General features: G+C 37.3%; 1 protein-coding gene across 3 annotated transcripts in view; it reads right to left on the bottom strand.

Annotated features, from left to right (window-relative positions):
• LOC128992109 (jupiter microtubule associated homolog 1-like) overlaps positions 1 to 26,084 on the bottom strand; it is a 48,272-nt gene that overhangs the window by 12,679 nt on the left and 9,509 nt on the right. Inside the window, exon 1 of one of the 3 annotated variants that reach the window (XM_054415524.1) lies at positions 25,100 to 25,143. The exons of 1 other annotated variant lie outside the window; for it this stretch is intronic. Coding sequence is in view for 1 of the 2 variants with exons in the window: in XM_054415526.1 (XP_054271501.1) it covers positions 15,435 to 15,496 (62 nt within the window). In the remaining variant the exon portion in view is untranslated. Of the gene's footprint in view, positions 1 to 15,434; positions 15,515 to 25,099; positions 25,144 to 26,084 lie in introns of those variants that run through there. One more of the 3 variants, XM_054415526.1, reaches the window with a different exon arrangement.

Below are 26,084 nucleotides of genomic sequence, written 5' to 3'. Positions count from 1 at the left end.
CGTCAAAGTCAATTTTGCCCACCTTTTGAATGTGTACTATGATAATTCATTTTTACAACCAAGCGTGTATTTTTTATTAGACTTAAAATGTTTCATGGGAAAAATGGAGGAAAAACACAATTTATGTGAGATTATTGTGCGGGATTTAGTAGGAAAACACACGGGATAGAGTGGGATTTTTAAGTATTGCGTGGGATATTTTATATCGAGTGGAAAATGTTACCGACCTTAGTGAATTGGCGCAAGGATTCCTCAAACTGATCGATTGTAGACGCAGTTATTTTAGTAGACGCAATGTTATGAAATAAATATTTTTTGTTCACGTTTAACTTACGACATATGAAATGTTTTAGATCTCGATGCATTGTTTTCTCTAGTAGATTAGTAATATCCAGTAAAAGATCTTAGATGGTTAGCTTAATAATAGACCCTATAATAATTTGTTTTCGAGATTAGCCAAAATACAAATAATATTGGGTAAATATGATTGTTTACATTTAACATGTTCTTGTTATAATTTTACTTTTTTAATATTTTGGGGAAAATAACAAGGCAATTAAGAAATTTGATTTCATTTTTGCTTAAACTGTATAAACCGTGTAAATGTATGAACGATTATGTAAATGTAAAAATATTAAATAGCTAGACAACTATAGTGGTATGAATACGCTACGAAGTCGTATTTAAATGGATGAAATATATATGAAGTTACGTGTGGTGTGAGAGATAAATGCATTGTGTACCTTGATCACTAACCAAAATTAGGTGTTTCTTCAGTAAGAACTAGGACAGCTCGGTCATGTTTCGAAACTTATATGACTAAATTTAGTTTATTTTCATAGGATCCGAACTGGCGATATTAATTGGCAACTGAAACCTAGGTGGCCAGGCGGGGTGGAAACATTCTTCTTTCCTTGAACCGGTATAATTTATGGGAATTTCAGCAGCAAATTAACATAAAATCCAACATATGATTGAATACTCTGTCAATAAAAACTATAATTTGCAAGTATTCAACCACATGATCGTTCAACCACATGCAATCGCAATAGTTCCTATCAAATAGTCGCCATCGAGAGGAAAGTCCCGATTCCAGAAGATTCTCTGAACCCTGAAACCCAATAAGGTAAAAACTGAAGAAGAATGAGACAAGAACGACGGCAGACGGTAGCAGAACAGCGGAACGAGCGTCGGAGCATGAAGGGCGTGGGGCGATCAGTCGATCACTCCTTAGCACGAGGAACATGGTTCGGAGCGATACTAGGTACCAACTAAACTGTTACTTCGTAAAAACGGGTTTACAATATATGTAGCAGTTACTTCTATCACTGGAAATAAACAAGAGGAATGTGGTCTAGAGTTATACTAGGCCTAGCTTGAACTGTTGCTTTATTACAACGAGAGGGCCTGCATATATTACCCAATATGGCTAAAAAAGAGACTGATTACAAAGGAATATGGTCTGGAGTGACAATAGGTACTGCCTCAACGGTTATTTTGTAAAAACAGTTGCAACAATACTGTGTGTAGCCGCATTGACTATATAGTCAATGGTAGCCGTTACTTTTTTTATCGTAAACACAAACTTTAGTTCAGTAGGTATTGGTATGATTTGAACCTATGCGTTCAGAATAAATCCTACGCTCTCATCTCTACACCAGTTGCTCTCCACATTCCGCGTACAAGCAATGGCTATTTAGTCAGAAACCTACTTCTAAATGTATTGTTGAACCAATTTAAAAATCAATTGTCAAACCAATTTATAAGTTGGTCCATTCTTTGGGGTTAACAGCCTGTCACCTCTACCCGACTGCACTTAAGCTGTGAGTGGACCTATCAGTAGAAGGGTTGACAGTTGATAATGCACTTCGGGACCTTGATTCGAACTCGCTCGTGCTGATAAACCGTGGATGAAAAGTAAGTGGACTAGATTCATTTGTTCAAAATTGTAGTCTATTAAACCATTAATCATAGAGGTACGTCTAAATTTACCAAACCGTACTGATTTCACCAAGATCTAACCAACGGCTACTAATGAGCACTGTAACCACCCAACTTCACATTCAAACCTCTGAATGTAAAGCTAAATCACAAATTCAACAAACAACGCGTTGCAGGAACACAACATGAGAGTCAATACTCTTGATACGCTCCGTTCATTTCAATCGCGCTGGCGGGAAAGATGGGATGGGAACGGGAATATTTCCCACGGATTGTGTCGTCAGTCATCGTGTCGCCGACAGACGATCCATTAGACCTTCTCTCACTGACAACAGTCAGTTCAGTGACTGGCAACAGAATGAATCTACATCGCGACGCTCAGGCTACGAGACTCAAATATGCAGCGTTAATTTGCAAACTTTGCTAAACCTTGCTTGGGTGTAAAATGATTTGGTATAATTTGGTATATTTTGTATAACATCCCGTTATACATTTATATCTGGGAACGAAAATGCAACCAATAATCCTCATTTGGTGAAATAAACGTCTTGTGATCTAATAAAGCACGCATACATAAATCGTTCCTTTTTGTTTAGGCTGTATTTTCTATTATAAACGCTCAGAGACTCACAAAACCACCCGCAGTATTATGTCCATTTCAAATCTTACTTGGACTTCTACTCGTTGTTAAACCGTAACAACATATTCAACCAGATACTTTACAACAATCTGCACACATTAGTAAACTCCAATAAATCAGGACCTCATTAATACGAACTTTGCTTTATCCGGACAAATATTTCAAAAAATATACAGGTAACTTAAGAAAGAACCACTGTAAGTTACGCCAAAATACACAATTCCAAGTTCTTCTAAATAGTTGATTTATTGAATACCAGGTGACTGTTTTTTTTTCTTTCATCCGGACGAATAGGATCCCCGATCAATCCTAAAACGAGCCTTTACTGCACCACTGAATCTCTAATACTTTAACCCTTTTGTATTGCAAGGTATCAATAGAAGAACAAGAAAGAATCCTGAGAACCGATCGCTCCCCAGACACGCACGTCTTCGCTCGCCCGGTACCAGCCAAGACAGTCGCTATGGCTGCCGTCTGTCTGGTCGATATATGTGCCATCAGAGCTATATCTTACTGGACGACAATCTACAGGATTTCATGTCAATCAATAACCCGAGCTATTCTTGGCTCTTAACGTTCCAGGGACATTCGGTTTGCAACTTTGATAGAGTGGTTGAACCGAATTGTATGTTTATTGATTCTATGCAAATGGGAATTTTATCTATGCACAGTTGGTTCGAGCCCAAGCACAATCGAAGAGAAGGAAGATCACTAACCATAAGAAAATGTACATGTCTTGAAGGAGATAGTTTCTGATGGTTTGGCCATGCCTAGGTTGCACTCAATACACGTTTTTACGTGTCGACAATCAATCTAATGTTTTGGGCTTTTGAGGACTCTTTTTAACAAATGTAGGCATATTGGTAAAAACAATATCTACCACAATCTCTCAAATTCGTCTACAATAAGTCTGAAATCATCTACACCATAAATCTTCATAAATGATCATCTGTGTGTTAGGAATTGCTACAATGAATAAATGCATTTTCACTACTTCCCAAATTTTCTCAGACGTCACAAGACCCTTTCCAAAAATATCTCTTCCTTCATCTCGTCGTATGCAAGATGTCCTGACTTCTATCACCAACTATAAACAGACAGTATGAACCATGGATTCTGATGGTAACTGGAATGATCGCGGCAGTAAACTTTTCAACTTCTAGCCTCACAAAATATTCCTTCATCACCTTCCAAACTTTTTAAAATAAACTTGACCACCAAATCATTTTTACGACAGTCTATAGGCCTACTCACATTAGTTGAGGTGGTGAAATTCAGGCGACCTTTAGTGTTCCATTTAGAAAGTACCATGATTGGATTATGATGGAAAATTGAACCGTCGCGGCAATAACTTTTTCTGCATCTTACTCAAAAAGAAGGCAATTTCCAGACTTATCACTGTAGTAGTGTAAAAGCATGTGAAACTGTCAAGCCTGTCGAACACTTTTCCCTAGACATACATCTACCATCTTTCCGCATTCACTGGTAAAATATGTTTGACCTTCAACTCAAAATATGTTTGACCTTCAACTCAACGTACTATCTAGAAAGTGCCATGATCGAATTAGGAAGACACATTGAATGGTCACGACGTGCATTATTTTCCTGCAACTCACTCAAAAAATGTTCCCAAACTTAATAAACCATTTTCAACCATTAACTAACTAGTATGACCAACAAAAATCTTTTCAGCCAGGAAAACTCCTCAATCAACTTAAATTGTTGTGTCAACATGGTCAAAGCAAAGTGCCCATTTAGAAAGAACCCGGTTGGATTTTGTTGAGAGATTTAATCGTCTCAGTAAAGCGTTATTTTCTTCCATCTTAAAAACTGTCCCAGAGTTCTTGAACTAATTTTAACCCAACCTGTCATGGCCAACCAAAATCTTTCCAGGCAATAACTCCTCCATCATCAGCCATTCGACGAGTAAACGTGGTCAAACCCGGATGACTTCCCAAGATAGGTTTCTGATGATATGAAACTACCATAATGCATCTCATCCTGTGAAACACCTTCTTACTCCAATTCCCGGACGACATGACTATCAAAACATCGGCGGTGAAAACTCGATTAGTCTCGGTTGGACCGATGGTCAGATCAGGGACGGACCTTCAATTCCCTCTAGAAAGGTCTCTGATGGGATTGTGATGGGAGATGGGCTCGTCACGGTAGTGCATTTGTAGCCTGCAGCTCGTTGCTTGATACCGTTACTCCTCTACTTCTTATTACTTTCTTCGTCCTCGTATACTTCCTGTCGCGCCGCACGTGGACCCGATGGGAGGTCTTCATGGTCCAGAGGTGATTAATATAAAACTACTGGAGGATGTAATGAGAAGACATGGTATATTGGGTACCTTGGCGAAGAGAATCATAGTTCAATACTGTGAGACTACTTCCAAGACTCCAGAGACCGATTTATTAGGTAGGATCGATTTATTTATAAATTTCCTTGGTTTATTTTCACGGCTATGCTTTAGGAAGGAATGTCGTTTGACAGAAAAATTATTAATGATAGCTTCGTGAGGACTTTTATTGCGACAGTAATGTTTTGATTGGCAGAATTGATCGTTCCAAATCGAAAATAAATCATATGTAATACTGTAGTAATTTACGGAACGATTGCGTAAAGATAGGGTTAACGACACGGGTAGAAAATTTAAGGTACGAGCCTTGGCGATGAGTGCCTTAAAAACTTCTACGAGTGTCGTTAACACTATTTACGCGAGTTGCGTACACTACTTTACCTACGACGGTGTTTTAATTACTAAAAATCACTACTCATAACTTCTAAGAGAGGTTATGTTTTTGTTTATAACCTCTAATTGCCCTTGACAGAGAAGGAACGAAACATTGTATCAAATACTAATTGCACCAATCAACAATTAAATTGGCCTCAACAGCTGATTAGTTGAATTTCGAATCATTACAATTTTTCTTCTCCTCTCTCAATCCTTGAACCTCATTGGTCCGTTACCCGTGTTGTTATGAGTAAAACTATGCTGTTATGAAAGTAAACAATGCTGTTATGAGATACTTTTCAATTCTAAGAACTGTACTGAAACGGCTACTTTAATAAACGGTCGTAGGTAAAATAAATTACAACATGCATCAATTATTACACTTAATTCACCAGTTATCAATGTTATACATAAACTAAAAACCGTATAAATTTGAAGATGCTTCTTTGCAGTACAGGTAAAATTAATACACACGTGGTTTGATGTTTTTCACAAACTATGGCTTGCCCTTTCAAATGAAACAAAGAGAAAATTTAACACAACATTTGACTACCGGGAGATATTAAGTTGAAATCAGCGTAAACATGCAATTAAACAGACCTCGGGTTTCATATAATAAAAATTCTACTTGCAGTATTCAAAGTCAGTGATTAGTTCCTAAAGTTGTAGTACATGCGACCAGTATACCAACGTAAGAATCCTCAAAATCACTAATTGCACCTTGACATGCTCAACGAGCAAAGCGAACATATCCTCTTTAAAAATACCTTCAGTTGAAAGTAAAACTTCACTTATCATCGGATAGCACCGAAACTAGAAACCAGCGGAATTTTAATCCTCCTCACGCACATTTCATAGATCACTTTTACACTTTCACTTTCATAAGTCAAAGAAAGTACGTAACAAGATATAGGCTGAGCCACGCTCTGATTTTTGCAGCATTTTCATTTCCAAAACTGGGGAACGCGTGCGTGCGTAGTGGATCTCACCTCACGACTTTTCGCGGGCTTATCTCTAATAACCCCGCGAAAGTGCTTTAATGGAATGAGACCTTTCATGAGAGAACGTACCCCTTCACCGCGTGAGCTGCAGCGAGAGTCAGGAGTCTGCGGTAGCCGTCTCGAATTGTGGGAGAAAAATGTCATTTTCAGGCCAATGATTGCCCTTTAAGGTTCTTCCTGGCGTGCATCGTATGAGCGAAGCTGCACCTCAATGGCGTAGGTTTCGATTCAGCTTTGTGGATGGTAGAGATTTGTTTTGTTCATTTTAGATATTATTCTAAAGTGTAATCAACGCAGGCAATTGAATAACCTTTGTCGGCTTAATAAAAAAGACATAAAGGATAATGTATGCCAAATCTTCACGAACTAGATAATTTTTCGCCAACCTGACAAGTCGGAACCACAGTTAGTATCCACACAATAATGCAGAGTAATCAATTAGTGTTTCAGGGCAGAAGCATAATAATCAATTACTGCGTTCAGGGCAGCTGAGGGGTAGGTCTAGTTTCAACCATCAATAAGTACCTTTATTTTACAGGATCGAACTGGTGTGTAATAACACTATCGACGCAAGCAGCTCTCGTGGCCGACGTCTAAATCCCGCCAATCACCACTAGATTTTACCTATGTGATAAATAGACTATTGTCCAGGGTGTTCGTATAAACAACCGCTTCACTGAATTAGTTTCACTGAAATAGAAAAAGGTTGCTCTGTCAGTCGAGAACAATTTACCCTGTATCGGCAAGCCCCTAGCAACCTTGAAATAATTAATTTTAATAAAAATTATTTTAAAGTATAAAATGTTTCTCGGAGCGTAATTTCCTAGTCGGCAACGCCAGCAAGGCACAGAAGAGTGTTTATTTGTGACTCGGACCCTGTCCCACGTGCAGTGTCTGGTTATAGTTCAGGCTCTTCAGTGCAATGTTTACTGTTTACAGCGCCATCTAAGGAGTTCCACTCAACAGCTGGACTATCACTGCGGAGCTCGTGCCTTTCATCGATTATACACGATCGGCTGATTTGTAAACAAGCTAATGAGAATGAACGGAGGTTTCGTAATCGAGGTCCTGAAACATTTAGTTTTGGAGGTGTATTTCTAAATATATTCCCGTAAAGTTACAAAATCATAATTGTCTACTAATAGAGCTAATGAACGCGGGGTGAAATTGTTAGCAAAAATGCGTTTCAATTTGTACGGTTTAGTGTAAAACTTCTCTGGCATCTAGCAGTCTCTCCAACGGCAGCGGCAAGCAACACATCAACCCATAGTATGAAACTTATAAAATGAAGGAAGCCATTAGTAGTTAAAACCCCACTGTAGGTGACAAGTGGAGAAGCCGTATGACAGTCTACTACACATATGATATTTTACATGTACTGAGGTCTATACATAAACGACCATAAATTATATTTCCCAAAAACGTAGAAGAAAAGAACCACCAGATCATCAGCAGTTGATGATAATGTATAAGATCCTTCCTTCTATTTTGGGAAGTTTGCGTTTCATACGTCCGTGTATTGTTGGATCTAGTCTAGATCTTAAGCTATATGAAAAACCTCAGTTTCTATTTAGCGATTAGTTAGGTTAGGAGACTAGTCCAAGTGTTCACTATAATAATTTATGCATACCGCCCTCTCTATCTAGTTCTCATAGGTTAATTGTTCCTTCTCTAATCTTCACTTAAAAGAGGTTAACGATTTGCAGGATTCAGTAGACAGATTTGAAACTGTATTTTTTTTCTGATAGATAAAGATAAACGTTTCTCATTAATTACCAAAGTTGTCCAGTCCGTGCCGAAGGAAGGATTCACCAATCATCGGCCAAGGACCTGGCAAGTTCGCAGAATGCGGTCAGCGGATCAATGCGATTAGCATAGTCCAGCCGCGTGTCCTGGCGCGTGCTGCCGACTCCATGCATTGACCCCTCCCTCGCCGACTAATAATAAACCAATCAACAGGAATATTACTAAAATTAGCCGCGCCGCGACATACTTCAACACGACAGTCTGTCACTTCACTCGCGGTGGGCGACGTTTACTGCAGAACACTGCTCATCTTGATGTCAAATCAGAAATCATTTTATCTGAATTAATGCGTTTAGGATATTTTTTATTGGAAGGTGTTCTAAAATACAAAGAAAGGTGGGTTCCCAAACCAGCGGGTCACGGCATTAGCATATAGCTAAGAGCACATAAAATATACTACTAGTAGTATGTTTTCTGTGCTAAGAGACATTAATGATAGACGAGACTTAAACCGGGGACTCCAGGATAGCGGTCCCGCCCTTTTATCACTAGACCACACATTCAGCTTTTCTAGTTGTTAATGAATTTATTTGTATTAGGCATTGTTTAAACAAAAAGATAAACAATAATAATTTGCATTAAGACTTTTGTATACAAGTCCAACAAAGGTTGATTTCAAACGACAAACACAAAGTAATTACGGAGCCTAACACAGGGTACGCATGTTAACATTCAGAACTTTCACTGATAACAGAAGGAAAGCAACACTGTTATCAGAGGTCTTTAACAGTTAAAGATATCCTGAAATGGTAACAAGTGAAAGTGCCGCGAACACAGAATAACGGGTGAGTAATTGACCTGGTTTGCTGCTTGAATTTCAAATTAAATTTAACATGAACAATAGACAAAACCACAACTTGCTTTCATATTCACAATTGACTCGAAGTGCCAAAGAATAAAGAATATTGTTCGGGTTTGACATTGTTCGTTGGTGAGGCGTATTAAAATCGAGAATACTTGATCTTTTCTTGTGATACAGTACATAAATAGTTAAGTAATCGCATCATACATAGTCATAGGTCGCTGGTTCGATCTTGGGCAGAACCCGTGGTTTTTAATTGCCCTAGACTCAGCTGTCCTTGGTTGACTTTTGGGCATCGATCTCTATTATTACAGAGATCGATGCTTTTGGATAGGTATGCAGGTTCCAAAAGTATGCAAAATCAAATGTGTCACTAATGCGCCCTGGCTAAAACAGCTGATCTTATAGTCAGTAACAACGCTACACAAGGCATCACGCCCATCCCTCACTCATCTTTCATTCGTATTTCGGTTAAGATACGCCTATTTGCGTCGTCATAATAATGGCGTAATAATGGAGTAACAGTATGATGACTGACAGTTATAGAAGGTATTTACATTGTCGAAGGCACAGCAAACCCCGTAAAAAATAACTAGACAATCGAATTACAAAGTGTGTATAACAGGTTTATAATCCAGTAAGTTTAGTTGTAAGAGGTAGGTTTCAAATAAATTTAACCTATAGTTAAAATATATGCCTACACGACGAATATAGTACACTATTTATCAGATCATTGAGAACTAACAAAAACATTTTTTATACTCAAAACAAAAAAAGACTCATCCTTGATTCAGCCCATATTCTACACAACTCAGTTCCTACATTACGGTCCATAGCCATTGAATTTTTAACCAACCGGTTCAATTGTAGTATTGCAATTCAAACGCAAAACTCAAGTGTAACCACTCCATAGAATTGACGAAAGTTGAACGTGAAACTATACCCTACATTTATCGTCCCCAAATCCCCGTTTCGGATCTCGGAGTGATTTTGACCGAAATTACCGGGTGTTGTGACAATGGCGTTTTGACTTTCCAAACGTCGGTGTCCAAAGGTCTTTGATAATTCACGTGTTTGTATGGCTGTGATCGGTGGTCCGTGAACTTGACGTACGTCTAGTCATTTATCCTGTTGTGTCGGCGGCACAGTCAAACAATGACATCATTTTTACCCATCACACAAAGCACTTGGCGGTGGAATAAAAACGTTTACAGTTAAATAAGTTTACGTAAACATTGAAAATAAGCTACAGTTTGAAGAAAATAGTGTATTTATGTTTGTCTGTTTGACTTTATTACTTCAAGAATCAGTAGGCCCTATGGTAAAACTTAATAAATATAGTGTAGGTACCGGTACTACAAAATGCAATACATATCTTACGCAGACACTGTGAGTAAAGATCTCAACCGCATGGAACGTTAACGTCCAAGGAATATGGATAAAAGTGTAACACTAAGTGTTCAGACTACTTTATTCGTCAACATTAATATATCAAATTCCGAATCTTAGAGCAAAATAGTACGAGGTATCATAGCTTTCAAAGCATTTTGTATTGCTATTTGACAATATAGCTACGGTAGTAAGGAGGTCTATGAATTGTCCTCGAAAACAATTGAATAGCCACAACAACTTAATACTTCCATATAAAAATAAAATTAGACTGACAGCAGTGCTGCGGTTAGGAGTGTCGTGTAGTTCCAGCGAACGCGCTCCCTAACTACAAGACACTCCTGGCGGTGGACGCCAGAACTTATGCTAACCGAAGCACTGCTGTCGGTCTATATTTAATTCTATTTGTCTATGGTATTTCTCACAGAAGAATTTGAAATCCGAGCACCAAAGATACGATGTCAAAGATATAATTTATTGCTTACGGTTTTTTCTGTTTTCGATTGATGTTATAGTTGAGGAACCACCTCAGCCAGACTGCCCAGAGCCCTGAGCCTCCAAACCGTGTTACCAGTCATCAACATGATGCGAGGTGTACCATGTACCGTATTGTCGGTGACGGATATCCGCGTCCAGACGTCACCTTCTGTCTACCGTTATGTGAAGACGAACGTGCGAGACGAACGTTGGGAGTCCAGCTCTGGACAATCATGGTGAAGCCCTTGGAACGGGACCGTGTACGTTCCTTCGGTAATCTGATTTGTCTTTGTATGTGTTTTTACTTTATTGAAATTTTGTTGCCTTTAGTTATACAGCCCAATGACAAATGGCGTCTGGGTTCACATCGGTCACGAATCGAATCGAACCAGCAACCTTATGATTTGAAAGGCGAGCGTCATAAACCACTAACCATTGTACCATAACGCTCACATATCATGCAAGGATACAAGTCTTATGGGAACGTACCCAATCTCCTATATGATACATGATGATTTTACATGATTCCTACATGATGATTTTATGAAATTGTGAAGTAGCAAAGACACATATTTGGATACAGATGCACTAACCACAAAGACGACATACCGTAGCAAATTTTAAAATAGAAAACGTAGTTCAATTGAGCCGCTGACAAAGTGTGTAAACACAATTTTTGAACATGTTACGCCAAATCGTTAGTTATGCTAAACTGAAGGGGACATCACTTTGAAAACTATAGGCCAATCGATTGTCCCCATTAACTATTGTGATGGGACATCTAGTATGATATGGAATACAACGCCAATAGTGTCCTAGATGAAGTAATATTACCGTACATTACTCATCTATGATGACAAACTCAACAAGGGGATATTTAGCCTCTGTTATGTTTGTGTTAAAAGACAAACCGGCCAACATACGGTTGATGCTTACATAGGTGTACTATGCCAATGATAATGTATGTACAACCATTGACTATACACATAATAGACTTCCATGTAATGTAAAGATTTGAAGCCAAAAAACGTGGTGCAATCTGTTGAGATGGTCGCCAACTAATGACAATATTCTGTGGTTTTAATTAATATCCAACCCAATACACTAGTAAATCTGGTGAGATGGACCTGAACTTCTTTTAATTTCTTGGCTTCAAACTTTCATATCACATAGGAAGTCTAGGTACCACTAATGCCGTTTATCAATACGATATCAATCGGCCGTGTGCTTCGATTGGTTTTTGTAACGAATAATTACAAAAAGTGTTTTTAGTTTTCGTTGAAAATTAGAGAATGGCTTAGTAAGAAAGCGGGAATGTTTTTTTTTAAGTTGTCGGGATCATATCTATATATTAATAGGCAAGCATGTTTCTTTTTCTTTTTTCTCAGCTCGTGTGCCTCGAAGGGAAAATCTACGTATACTGTTAGAAAGCTATTTTCCTGTAGATGTGCAGAATCTCTTTATAAATTAAAATAGGCTCAAAGATAAGCACAAAAAATGAATTTGAAATTAACAAAAAATTAACATGGGTTTTATGGGTTGCCATGATGGTGATAAAATAACAACGAAATATAAACGGAAAATCAAAACAAAATATTTAAGAAATTTCAATCACATGTTTGATTTACAGTGTGGGGTGAAAATATAGGTGTCTGTACATGACATATTTTTGCAGTAAAAATAGATATAAACTTTATATTACATCAATAATTTTCACACGATTTAATATTTGAATCGTTAGATTGTGTGACATCTCTATACTGAAGTGAAAATCTTTACCATCTATCATTTATTCTAACCACGTATTATTTTTATACAACTTATAAAAACCAATATACGATAGATAGAGGGAGAGGCTTCTAGGTAATTTATCTATTACAAACATCCTTATAATCTTAATCCTACTACAATGATAGAGAAATCCAAATCTTAATCCATCAAATCATGTCTAAAGTGACATTAGAAAAACATGTATTGTTAATCGATTGTTTGTCGGTGACATATTTATGATTGATTTGGTTTTTATACACCTATGAATTTTAAAACTAATTTACTTGAAACACAACAATTTTGATACAAATTTAGGAAATTTTCACAAAATGGAAGGACATTGATACAAATTTTGTATAAAAAGTATAATGTACAGTTTTATTCCATCATTTTCGTTATTTTCACGAGATGATAGTATTTATTAAATTCCTGTTGTTAAGGGAACGGTTCACGGTTAAATTTATTTTTATTGCCATTATGTTTTGCAAAGTTAACACTAGCAATTAATGTTTTATCAAATTAAGACCAAAATTGTGAGTTTAGTTACTTTTGTCAACAAATAATACCCCATCGAAAAAACATACCAAACCCAGTTTACAACTTTGGAAACTAAAATCTTTTACAAAACCAAGCCTTTTAACAAATATACAACAAAATCAATCAACGCATGTTTCACACGTTCAGTGCAGCATAAAATAAATATTTACCGAACCTACTTCAGTCAACTACACCTGATGTACACACTTCTTGCACGTGAGGCTTCTGACATGTCTAGACCATCATGATCGTACGTTGACCCAGAACATTGCACATAGTGTATGGAGAAGACGTAAGCCTACTATGTTGGTGATGAATTACAAAACGTCAGCCAGACCGTAAAACACAAACGTGTCAAACTACATTGGAATTTAATTAGTGGATAGCACAGCATAAATTGAAACAACATTGTTGGTAAATCCAAAATTCATTCATGAAGCACTTTTTAGCTAAATGATAGTTTTGTGATCGCGTCGTTAACAAAATATGATAAGACGAGACAAAACTGTTTGGTGAATATTCTTTTCTCTTGTTTTCCCCACATTAAATGAGTTCCTCACATGCATAAAATGTGTGTGTAGTTATAACGTTATGAGCAAACCTGAAATGCAAGCATTGCATGATTAAAACATTGATGTTGGCCCTATTTATAGTGGAGTAGATAAAAGAGTCTTTCTTAAGCGAATCTTAAGTTTATGAGTAATTTTATCAGTGGAGCATTCAATATTGCTAAAAAGTAGATATTTATCTCACAGTTTAGTCCAGCATATATACATGCCAATCGAGCAATAGTATAACATCAAAATGTAATACACCGTTTAAACCAATGTAAACATACATTGTTCCTAGCAGTTATATAGTACGGAATCAGTCGCTTCACATGTACTACACTGTATAAGGTATATTCTATTTGTGTGGATATAATAATAATAATGAAGGGAGTCAATTTTAAAATGGAACAAAAATTACATGTTTAAATGTTCCCCATTCATTAAAATAAAGGTTTTTTTATCTGATCTCGAAGTAAAGGCAGTGGTAAATTCCTGTCAATTATTTTAGCAAAGTGTCCAAAACTGAGCTCAGAATATACTGTAGTAGTATACAAATATAAATCTCCTGTTTAACACACGTAACATTTTAGGTTTATAATTAGTATATCAACAGTAATATTTTAAACAATACCCCCGCCGCAGCAAACCTGCAGACTAAGCGAATTTCAACTTGTCTGATTACATATTTACTAAAATACTTCCATATATAAGACATATTTATTCCCAATTTAAATAACATTAGATATAACGAGTGCTTAGGTTCGCTGCTACGGGGAAGGTAAACAGTGTTTTTTGACCAAACAACAATAGTATAGGATGAAATAAATAAGTTTGCCAAATTTGATCAACATATATCCATAAACAAGTAAACTACAACAGTTTTCATTTTCTCCATAAGAATAACATGGGAATTTTAAATTTGCATTTTTAATTTTCTCCGTGACCGTTAGGCATACAACAATGCTTCAATATACTAAATTATTTCTTTTTTTAAGCTCTACAAAATGGTTGGGAAAGAAATTCTAAAATTTTATGTTTTTAGGGTCAAAAATGGGAAAAACCCATTTTTACCCCATAAAACCCCCCATAAACCCCTGTTCCCATGGTCCGATTATGCTGGATCGCGAACTCGTTCGAACAAATGTAGGTTTACATGTTTGTACCAAATTTCATCAAAATCTGATCATTTTTGCTCGAGTTATCGCGCTAACGGACACACATATATATATATATATATATATATATATTATATATAATATATATATATGAATTTGAACGGATGGTGTTTTTGGCCTCTAGGGACCTCAAAACGAAAAAAAAAATCGGTCCCGCACCCAGGTCTTACCATGAGTACTACGGTAATAGCTTATTCCCTATATGGGAAATTCGCTAAAAACTATTTTTGTATCCCTAACAGTTTTAATTTCTCAATCTTTAAATTTACAAAAGTAAACAACTAAATTGTTTTTCAATATAACATAAACCTCTTTAGACCTACGTCAGTTTGTAGAGTGTTTTATTGCTTAGCGCTTTGGATAATGTTATTATTTTTACGTGTAGTTTTGAAATATCACCATGTATTTTTTGTATCGTTCAAAAAGTTCGTCATATCAAAAATATCCACAAAACAAAAAAATGTAAAACTAAATAGCCAAAATTAAAATTAAATAACCACAACCCTTAATTCAACAAACCCCCATTACTGGCTAGTAACACAACCAATAATGTTGTAAAAAATACTTTAAATACAGTAGTTTCTCAATAACATAAAATGTCATCTACCTCTTCTTTCCATGGCCGACATTGTAGAGTTCGACGTGACGGTAGGCAGCGTAGGTAGCCATCCCAACAGTGCGCGGGTAGAGATGATACTGAGGAAGTGCAGGCATTGTTGCGACGACGCCCCTCCAAAACTTACCCCCCACCCCCCAACATGCACGCCCCCCCAACGTATGGTTACCGGGAAAACACCGTACATGACCATAAACACCATACACCTATCACGTTACCGAAAACAATAGTTAGGGGAAACAAAAGATTCTATTGAGGTGTTAAATTGGAGAATCGCATCAGTCATCATAAATTGTTTACAGGTGAATTTCGAGAAAGAATAATGTAGGACAAATTCAAGGCTGTGTTTTTTCGTAGCGGTCACCATCAATCGGTTTGCTATTAAATACATAAATGCAGCTCAATGAGTTGTAGAAATTATCAGTTTCAATTTTCATTTTGTCAATACAACAATAGTTGTACAATAATAGGAAAAGTATGGCTAAATTTAACATTGTGCGCAAAATTTACTAAACAACTTTTACGGATGAGTCCTTGTTTGTGTGGAGTTGGAAGCGTTTTGTGTATATTTAAAAAAGTATACGAGTGTTTGTACAAAATATAACCATACGAAATTCAACCGAAAACAAAGGGACTTAACTATTCAACCTAGTAGCTTTACATTATTGTTTCAATCGACAATCGTCATTTATGAATTTTTTTTAAGAGGATAACTTGATTGGTTCTAAAACCGGTAATACATTATCTCTACTAAAAAAGTTTTAGTTTTTCATGTAACTATGGAAAACTTTAATCTGAGGTTGACCTAAGATACTGCAAACTAGAAACCAATTTGTTACAATAGACAAATGACATGAAATATTTTTCCGTGCCCATTAGTATGCGCCCCTTGTACATAAATGTATGAATGAGGTTGGAAGGATGCCCATCTTGGTAATCAATAAACACATCAAAACTTGTTTACTAAAACGTGGAAAACGGTTGAGTATGGGGGGCTAAAATATTACTACTGTAATAATGATTGAATGAAGAAAGACAATAAAATCACCCCCGCCGCAGTAAACCTGTAAACCTGTGACAAGGCAAGTTTCTATTTGCTCATTTGATTTTCCCAAAATGTCTGTGATGCAAAGGACAATCTTATGAAACTTACTAATACATAAAATAACAAAGTAGTTTCACAGGAGTTCGTTATTATATAGCATAAAAATATTATATTTTGAAGGTTTATAACTGTTTGCATACATATGGTACGAATAAAAATGTATGAAATCATCACCTTTCACGTGTATTACAAAGGCATTTAAAAGCAGATTATGAAAAAACAGGATTCCTAAAGAATGTAATTTTACCTACTATTTAACTATTTTTAACAATAAGCTATCGTTATTGTTTCTATATAGAAAAAATAATACGATTTATTATCTACTAAGAAAGCTTATCAATCTTTTATTTACTTCTTCTAAAATCGATTGTTACTTTTACCTACGACGAACTCTACTCTGTCCAGAAATTGGAAACAGAAATCCTCACAACCCAAAACATTGAAATTTCTACACCTCGACAGAGACCATTATGAAAACCATCGGTCACGACAAGACCAAAACCATAACTCAAAAGATCCAACGAATAATAGTGTCCGAGGAAAATGTCATCCGGTAAATTTTTAAATGGAGGAAGAAGAAAGCAGAAAGCGTTGCCGTCGCTATGTAAAATGTCACCGTCCGTTTAATAGTCACAGTTTTACGGGGCTTACCGAGGAACGAGGCAATTATTTCGAGTAGCCGGTTTATAATAATTGTGTATAGGAAGTAACGGGACGGACGGAAATGGGGCTGGAATGTGACAATGACTGACCCAAGGGTACACCATGGGGAAAATTTGGGGATTCAAATTGTATTGGGGGTTTAAATGGGCTGGGAGTTATGTATATTTGACAAAGAGTGGCGATCAAGGGTATGTTTGTGGATTTTAAATTTTTGTTGTTATTTCAATGATGAAAGGAATTAATTAATTGAAGTGATCATGCCGGCTGGTCTCAGGAGTTTTAATCTCAAGGAATATTTGTAGATTAAAAATTTGTTGAAATTTTGATTTGGATGGAGCTTTAAATGGTAAACACGGTGAACTCCGCTGTGGTGCTCATCGGCGAATGGTTTAGGAATGGAAATGTTACAGGGATCTTGATGGGGAAATGATGTTTGGGAAAACGTTTGGTTAACTCAGTACCAAATAAAAGGCAATCTCAAAGGTTTTTTATTTCGTTACTATTGTAATTTGGGGAGTATTTAAGGATTTCAGAATTTTGTATAATTTAAAGAGGCTGTCACCTGTAAGAAATGTTTGAACCAAGTGTGATAATTAATAGGGATTTTCATTTCATTTTAACATGTTCTTAAAGTGACATTGTTTCATTTTAACATTAAACATTATTTTGTGCTATTCACACAATAACGAGTAATTTGCCTTCAACTCCGTACATTAAAACATTAGTACAACTTCAATTACGCATCACAAGAAGTAGATATCCTTTATAATCCATATTTTTCTCGTGTGTCTACCTTTCCCAAAACTCATCCAACCCAATTTTGCGACCTATTTTAGCACGCGTAGACCCATTGAACGTTGCATAACATTGATCCAAGAGCCCGTATAAAGTATAGTGGTGTTCTCGGGTTACCGCGCACGTGTGTATGTTCACTGCGCACCTCCCAACCCCGTCACTACCCCAAGAGTCCTTCGCCTCTCCTAGTACTCTATGGTTTCTCGACAAGTTTCTGATACCACTTCCCCCGGCTCGGCTCACTCACGGGTATACGATTACTGTTATACGTCACCACCTTCGGTTTCTCTGAAGCGGAGTATTTCGTAACGAAAGGTATATTTAGAGGTCGCGGTGCGGATCTAGTTTCCTCCAATAGACAAACAGTTCCTCTGGTCATGGTAGAAAGGTGATGGGTAAGATTTCGTTCATGATGGACAGGTTTTGGGATTGTAAACAAGGGTGGTATTACATTCTAACTTGTTACGACAATGGTACACTTTGATGAAGTGGCTGAAGTAAGCATGTATAGCGCAAATAAAATACGTTTACCAAGATCATGCAAGTTCTACAGAATCTATTAACTTTGTAGTTAGTCATCGCAGCAGCGTAAAGAGATCGGAAGAGTAAAATTTACCGTAGAAAACTTGCACACGCACATGATTGATTATAGAAACAACAGTTTTACAGCTTAGTTATATTAATCAGCTGTCTGTCCGAATAAATCGTTAACGTGTGACGCACCAATATTGTATCACTTTAAAGTGTTTTTCATCGACGTCTGATTAAATAATGTGTAAGCTAACTAATGAATAGCCAATACAATTTTAGGTTCAGTACTAAATTAAAATTATGGCCAAGGTAAGCTCACAAAATAAATGTTGTGTTCACCCCCAACGAAAAAACCCACGTACCATCTTCTCGTAAACAATGTTGTATCTTTTCATGATACGGATTGTTATAAAAACATTTATCATGATCCTGACCCTATGTCAGCCACCATTGTCACAATTCTGACTCCGTTTTGCTGGAAGATACAGTATTTAGACACTATAATGAGAGGAATCTTAACCGATCTTAAAGACAACTTTACATGACAAGCATACTGGAATGGTTACAAGCCAAAGCCGATGTAGGTGGAGACCTTAAACTGTTACATAAGCAGATCGACTAACCGCGATCTTGAGAGGCTTCCTACGTGATAAATATCGGCTCATTCGCCACCCGATTACGACTCTTTGTCTCATCGATTCACGTGTATAGTGCTTGATTGAAATTCAAAAACTGTCCAAACTTGCAGATGATTGATGATTCAAACGAATGTTTCGACATTTGTAAGATGTACAGTGATAAGTGACATTTGGAACAATTGATAGACGATCCTTTCGTAACTGATTGCTTTGATTGATCAGTAACATCATCGAAATAATCTGCAATAAATATAATAATAACATCAACACTTTTTGAATTGTGTGATCAATCACTAAATCTACATGAGTCATGATTTCACCGTATCGAACAAAGGTAAATGTTCAGAAACACGCTATACCACGGTGGTACAGTACTAAGATGAGATGATTCTCAAGTCACCAAGACGAAAACAGTTTGAATGGACTTGAAAAATTTGAGTATACGTCTATTGGAGGGTCCCGGTTGGTTATGCAGAAAGGATTGTTATTGTCATGGAATCTACCTATAAATATTATTTCTTCTACTGATTCTTACTATGATATGAATATTGTTTTAACTCCCAAGAATCCTAAGATTTTCGAAACCTTCCTGACAATCCTGCTCATCCTCCGCCTAATTTTTTATATTCCGTAACGGTTGGCTAAACACAACACAAACATTATACCTTTGGTAAAAAATATCTATGAGTTGACTATGCATGTAACTACTGAACTTAACACAGTTATAGTTCTATATTTCTTTCTTTTTATGTCAGGATGTGGCTGAACACGAACTGAAAATAATCCATACTTTTTAAGGAACTAGAAAAAGGTCTACAAATCCTTGAGCACGTATTGACATTTTCAGCCTGATAAAGAGAACATGGTACGCAGACAGGATAACAAACTTGAGTGGCCAAACAAGTTACTCCAACCTTAGCACTAAACTAGGTACTGATGTTTTCCAAGTAGCCAACAAATTGTCAAGATAGTGCTGAGGGGTTAGCTTGTGAGAGAAAGTTGTCTAATGTTGTGTCCACAGAAAAAATAATCCTCGCAATCGCAATCAAGAATGATAACTCCTCAAGAATTACTATTTCAAAACTTTCCACCGAATCCTGCAAAAATCCTGAGTGCCTTTCTTTTGAATCCTGCAAATCACGAACCCCTTTCTACTGAATCCTGCAAATCCTGGAATCTCTTTATACAACTGCCCAGCACTCAAGACTGACGGGGCATCGCACCAATTATCCCCGTGCAGAACCGTCATGCCCAGTGACTGCCCAGCACCACACTCACCCCGTGCTCCACACTAATGCTCCACGAGATGCTCCAAGTATAATTACTCCGCCACACTCCGTGCACGCGGACAAGTCGTTATAACGGAGGTAATGTTCAGCCTTGTAATCTCTCGGTACACACGTAGGCTGTGATTGCTTGGTTCGTGTCTGTAAAGTCGATGGAAATGTTTCTATCATTGTATCACATTAGCTCTTCATTGCGTGTATACAGAGCTGTTAACCTCAATAGGAAACTGTATTAATTTCGCGGCCAGTGTCATTGTTTTCTGCATCGGCCAAGTCTTCAGTTGGGTATTGCTACCACGTGCAACCCTTATTATTAAAAAGCATTCTCAGTGGGAACAGAATCTTATGGAAGGGGAGGATACACAAGTTGCACAGCACCATTCGATTTGTTGTCTGCCGGAGCTGACGAGAACATGTTTAACCTTTCAGACACGCTCTACATAAATGTTATCTCCACGGAAAAAATGTTGAGTTCTGATTTGCTGAATACTACACTAAGCTTTCTCATTTCTGAAGAGCCTGCACAGCACTTCTGAGAGAAATTCTCCATTAGGTCTCTTAGGATTACTTACAAGACAACTCTTCATTCCCCGTGGGTTCATCGCGAGGTTGGTAAAAGCATTGACTATAACCCCTAGGACTCCTAAATACTAAACCGTCCACTGACTGAAATACAGGAGGAGAGATAATGCAGACGGCGGAAATCCAAGCCACGGAACTAATGTGGGACTGAATTAGTCGCGTAGTCAGTTAGCGTCGACCGCGACATTACAATGATGGTTGAAAGGAGAAGAGAATGAACTACTGTATGTGGAACAGAGAACCGCAAACTGTGTTGTGGCTTGATGCAGGAGTTGGAGAAGAATTCTGCAGAACCAAGATTAGACTGTGGGAATGCGTAAAAAAAATAACGAGTGGTTTCAATATTGAATCGACAGAGGGTGATGAAGGAAGGTCGTGAGTTTGCTAAAATATTTCCTAAAATTCAATCATAATGAATATATAGGGTGATTACCGAGAAACGCATGTTTTTTAAATAACGAGTACTCAGGTTATTCAGAGCAAAAAATGTATTTATGAGTGGAAAAACAGTGTACACAATATGCAATTTCAGAATAAAATTACTTGCAATTTAGCATTTAAAAATTACATCTCTAAGGTGGTGGTTAGAGAACATTGTTAATTTTACAGGTCGCATTCTGCTTGGATTCAGTGTTGAAGGTGTTCCTAAAAATTTGCTACGGATTTTGCTATCATATCTCTAGGAATGGTGTTGATTTCCTGGCAAATAGCTTCTTTAAGTCCCTGTATTGTTTTTGGTTTGTTTATGTAAACTCTACATTTCGAAAATCCCCATAGAAAGAAATCTGGAATTTTAAGACCTGGTGAGCGCTCGGCCAAGTGACACCACCAAAACGTGAGATAACTCTTTTGGGGAATGTTCGGCGAAGGAATTCCATTCTAATGCGAGCCCTATGGACTGTTGCCCCATCTTGTTGGAACCATACGTCATTACGTATCTCAACACGTTGATGGCACAGTTCCGGCAAGAAATATTCTTCCAACATTTCTAGGTACCGTTGTGGATTCACTGTCACTGCTCTGCCGTCGCGGCTAGGACTCTGAACTGTTGCAAGGCGAACTCTTTCAACTGTCTCAGGGGTACTAACTGTCCTTGCCAGTCTAGGAGGTTTCTTCTTAAGCAGAGATCCAATTGAGTTAACATTATGTATCCAACGCAATATCGTGTTACGATCAGGGATAGCACCATGCCGTGCAATGTTAAAATTCACCATTTGCGTAATATCGACGCATGACAAACGTACGATGTTCAAGGTCCCACATCTTGGCAAAAATTGAAACTGCACACTTCCCCCTCCACAGCTAAACAACTTCCGGCCGTAACCGAACGATATTCCTTATGTACTACGAAAGTCAAAAACATGCGTTTCCCAGTAATCACCCTGTATCTCCATAATCCCTTTACAAAGCAAAATATATCTCCTTTAAAAAGCCAACTACAATGCATTAGACTATTGAAATTCTCCTTCAATCATTCAATGAACACTCGACGATCCACGAAGCAATCAAAGGTCAACCATTCACTTTGTGATTCAGCATGACACTTGCGGAGATGTAACTTATTTCTTATGGAGGTACCTATTCAAGTAATCACGTTTAACCTATGTAAAATTCATTCGTCTATCACACAAATTACAAAGCGCTGCCTTATTTAGTTGACAATGCTGGAACACAACCCTCACAGGGATCATTTAGGATTTTGAGTATATTAAAAACTAGTTTATAATTGTACACAAACTTAACATTACATGTTTAAAGGTACTTCACAAAGTTATTTCAGTAATGTTTTCCAAATTAGGTACCATTCGCTTGGAGCGCCGTTTTTTGTACTCCAGGACAGGATATTAGAAGAAACCCCAGTGACTGATCGAAATACCCGGACGCATGACTCCCCTAGACTAGGGATCTGACCTTCATCGCACCTAGTTCACAATCTAGCACTGCTGTACAGAAAGTTATAGGTATTTACCGCAAATTTCTCGAACCAATTTAAGACGCACGTGTTTCATGTACTTCCGGCGAGTCTACCGGATGTGACACTTCTCTGCCATCTGAATAACGACCGTCAACAACCTTCCTACGTCGACCACTTCCGCCAGGCCTCTTCAGTAACGAGATGCTGGACGGACAAACAAGCAACACGGGTTGATTTCCCCTGCATCATCGCGAGCCATCGCGGTATTTACATATTCTAGCATGTTTAACACGTTAACTGCAACCGCTTGAGATAAAGTCATAGGAACTACAGTCAAGGGACCGTTATACTAATTGCTATCCTTTAGTTAATTGGATGAGATGCCAGGGATAGCAAATGTAATGTTCGTCAGCTACTCGCAATAAATTATGCTTCCAATATGAGAAACTTTTGAGAAAGTTTTAAATAAAATTAATTCTAAATCTTCCACCTGACGAAGATTGTGAGAAGCTTACTAAGGAAAAATACTAAGGGGAAGGCAACGGGCATATAAACTAGGATAAATATTGCATAAGACAATCGACAACCAAGAAACGAACTTATACAAAAACTGTCCACTAGTTACACAAGGACTACTGCATCCTAATTTTAATCAGAACTTATTGGCGATATTATGTTTTTAAACAGAAACTTTACTAATATTTGGCAATCTAATTCAGTGGTTTAGGTGACATCGAAATGTACTGACAAAGAATCGTTTCACCAAATTTTAGAAAGGACGGATTTCATTAGAAAACTGTAACGGTTGTCTGTAACTAAAATTATTTTAGCTTCACGTGTCCGCTTGTGACTTTCTGCGGCTTGCCACACGCCATCACCCAGCCATGTCAGCTGCCACATAAAACGGATATACTTATAAGCAAACTATCTCAAGTTGAAGTTTTACAGCTGAGGCGAGCATTAATAAAATCATTTGTACATAATCTTTGTGAATACGTAGAACCATTAGAACTAATCTCGCAACAGTTATCCAAAATGAAACTAGGAATGTTATATTTCGAGCAGCAGGTATACGTAGTGTTGGACTTCAAGAAAGCCTGTGCCGCACATAAGCCACCGCCACCGGGTGAAAGGGGATGCGGTGTCATTGGATCTGACCAAACAATGCGGAGAGAGGCCGATATGAGACGATACGGTTGATAATTATATATGGGGAAAGGTCACCTTTCGCTGCTTTCCTGCGATCTGCGGGCGACGCACGCGCGGTGAAACCCGCTACCGCGCCGCGAGGGATGCGACGCAGGGCTGACGTGCCAACGCAGAAACTACAATGTTCCACTGGTTAAACAATGTTTCAATAGTTGGACGATTTCACATTACACAATGATTAGTGATAAGCTCATCCCGCCAAGAGAACATACTTGAAAGCTCACTTTGTTTAAAGTTGCGTAGGCTTTTTATAACTGTCTTAAAGCTTGGGACTACGGTCTTGAAGAGTAACTAAATCCCAAAATCACATTTTTACGGTAATTTCACGGCCAGACGGTTGAAGAATCATCTTAAGTTCAAATCTAGAATACGTAAAATATAACTCTATGGGAAGGAGAAAAATCATCGTGCGGGAATGAATCTCTCCATAAAAATCGCAAATGAAAAACAATTACATTTCACTAACAAAATTTTGTTTTATATTTTAACATAGGATAATCTTCTATCTCATAAAGTATACCAATAAAATCATGTAGGCCTATCTCGTAGTTTCAACTCAACTGGTTGGTGAGGTTATTTTAAAATTAAAGGACAGATTTTATATTCGTGTTATTTTAATTAACAAATTCGAAACCTATATTTTATAATATTTCGTCCGATTTGATGAAATTTACTTTAATTGTTACAATTGAATTTATGAGATAAGCTCCGACTAACATCGCATAGTGACCAATCAAAACAATTAAATCATGAATAAACAAATATCAAAGTGAAAACAGATGAATTTTCCCTTCGGTGCAAAACCACTATACTTAACGAAGCAACGATACCTAGCCAGAATTAACAAGCAACAAAAGCGTAACAAGCCCTAAATATAGCAACTACCACAACCTAAGCAAAAGCCAAAAACCCTCTAGCAACGAATATCAAACCTGTAGCTTCACTGTAACAACACAACTGAGAACTAAGAGCGAGAGTGACCAAGTAGGGCTGCTGCCGTGTGGGTGAACCAGCCTTGAATCACCTACATCTACATCTACTGCTACACTAGTATACATCATACATACACATACACCGTACGTGCCCAACTAAATGATAATTAGGCCGAGGATAGCACCAGCCATGTCTCGGTGGGCTGCGAAATTTGACAGCTGGAGGTCGACATTGAAAAGTATTATTTGGTTTGAGAATATTACTATTAGTCCCTACTGATAACTAAATCGCTGAAGCATTGGGAAAACGATTAAATTCGTGAATTTAAATCTCGGTTTTACCAGTTACAAGTTTTTTAATGGGTCAATAAAGACGATTAAACAAAGGGAAGAGTTGGCTCGTTTCACCTAATTATAGCGGATTTTAAAAGATATGTTTTAACTTATGCAATAGACTAGCATACAAATTTGACCTGGTATATAGCAACGATGCAAACAGTTCCCAGTTCACGCTTTGTTAGCTTATACAATTCCATAATACTTAACAGGCAACAAACAATAAGCAGTCAATCTAATAATTGAGTTACTGTATTATCAGTAAATACATCAATGATATCTACTGTCTCAAACTTGTGTACGGTAACGTTTTTAAGACTATCATCTTTTAGAATATTAACTTTCGTTTATGTTAATTTCGTTACAGGTTAAAAATTTGCGAAAATTATTCAGTTGTACTAATTGTTGAGCGGTTATTAGTTAATTACAACAATGTAACAATGAAAACAGCTGACCCTATGTGTGCGAAACAATATGATTAGGATAATGAGCATCTTCGTCGGTCGATATTTGCATTTTGAGATCTCTCTGTGCAGTTCTTCATGGTAAATATTTGATTATCTGAACTGATTTTTTAAATGGCAATAAAGAAATGAAATGGAACAATTAATTAAGTCAGCTGACTGGTGTGTGTGAACGCCTCATCTTC

Source organism: Macrosteles quadrilineatus, unplaced genomic scaffold, assembly GCF_028750875.1.
Source record: "Macrosteles quadrilineatus isolate MER2022 unplaced genomic scaffold, UCM_ALF_1.0 Scaffold_4__1_contigs__length_99947679, whole genome shotgun sequence".
Lineage (NCBI taxonomy): Eukaryota > Metazoa > Arthropoda > Insecta > Hemiptera > Cicadellidae > Macrosteles > Macrosteles quadrilineatus.
This window is presented reverse-complemented; position numbering and strand designations above follow the sequence as displayed.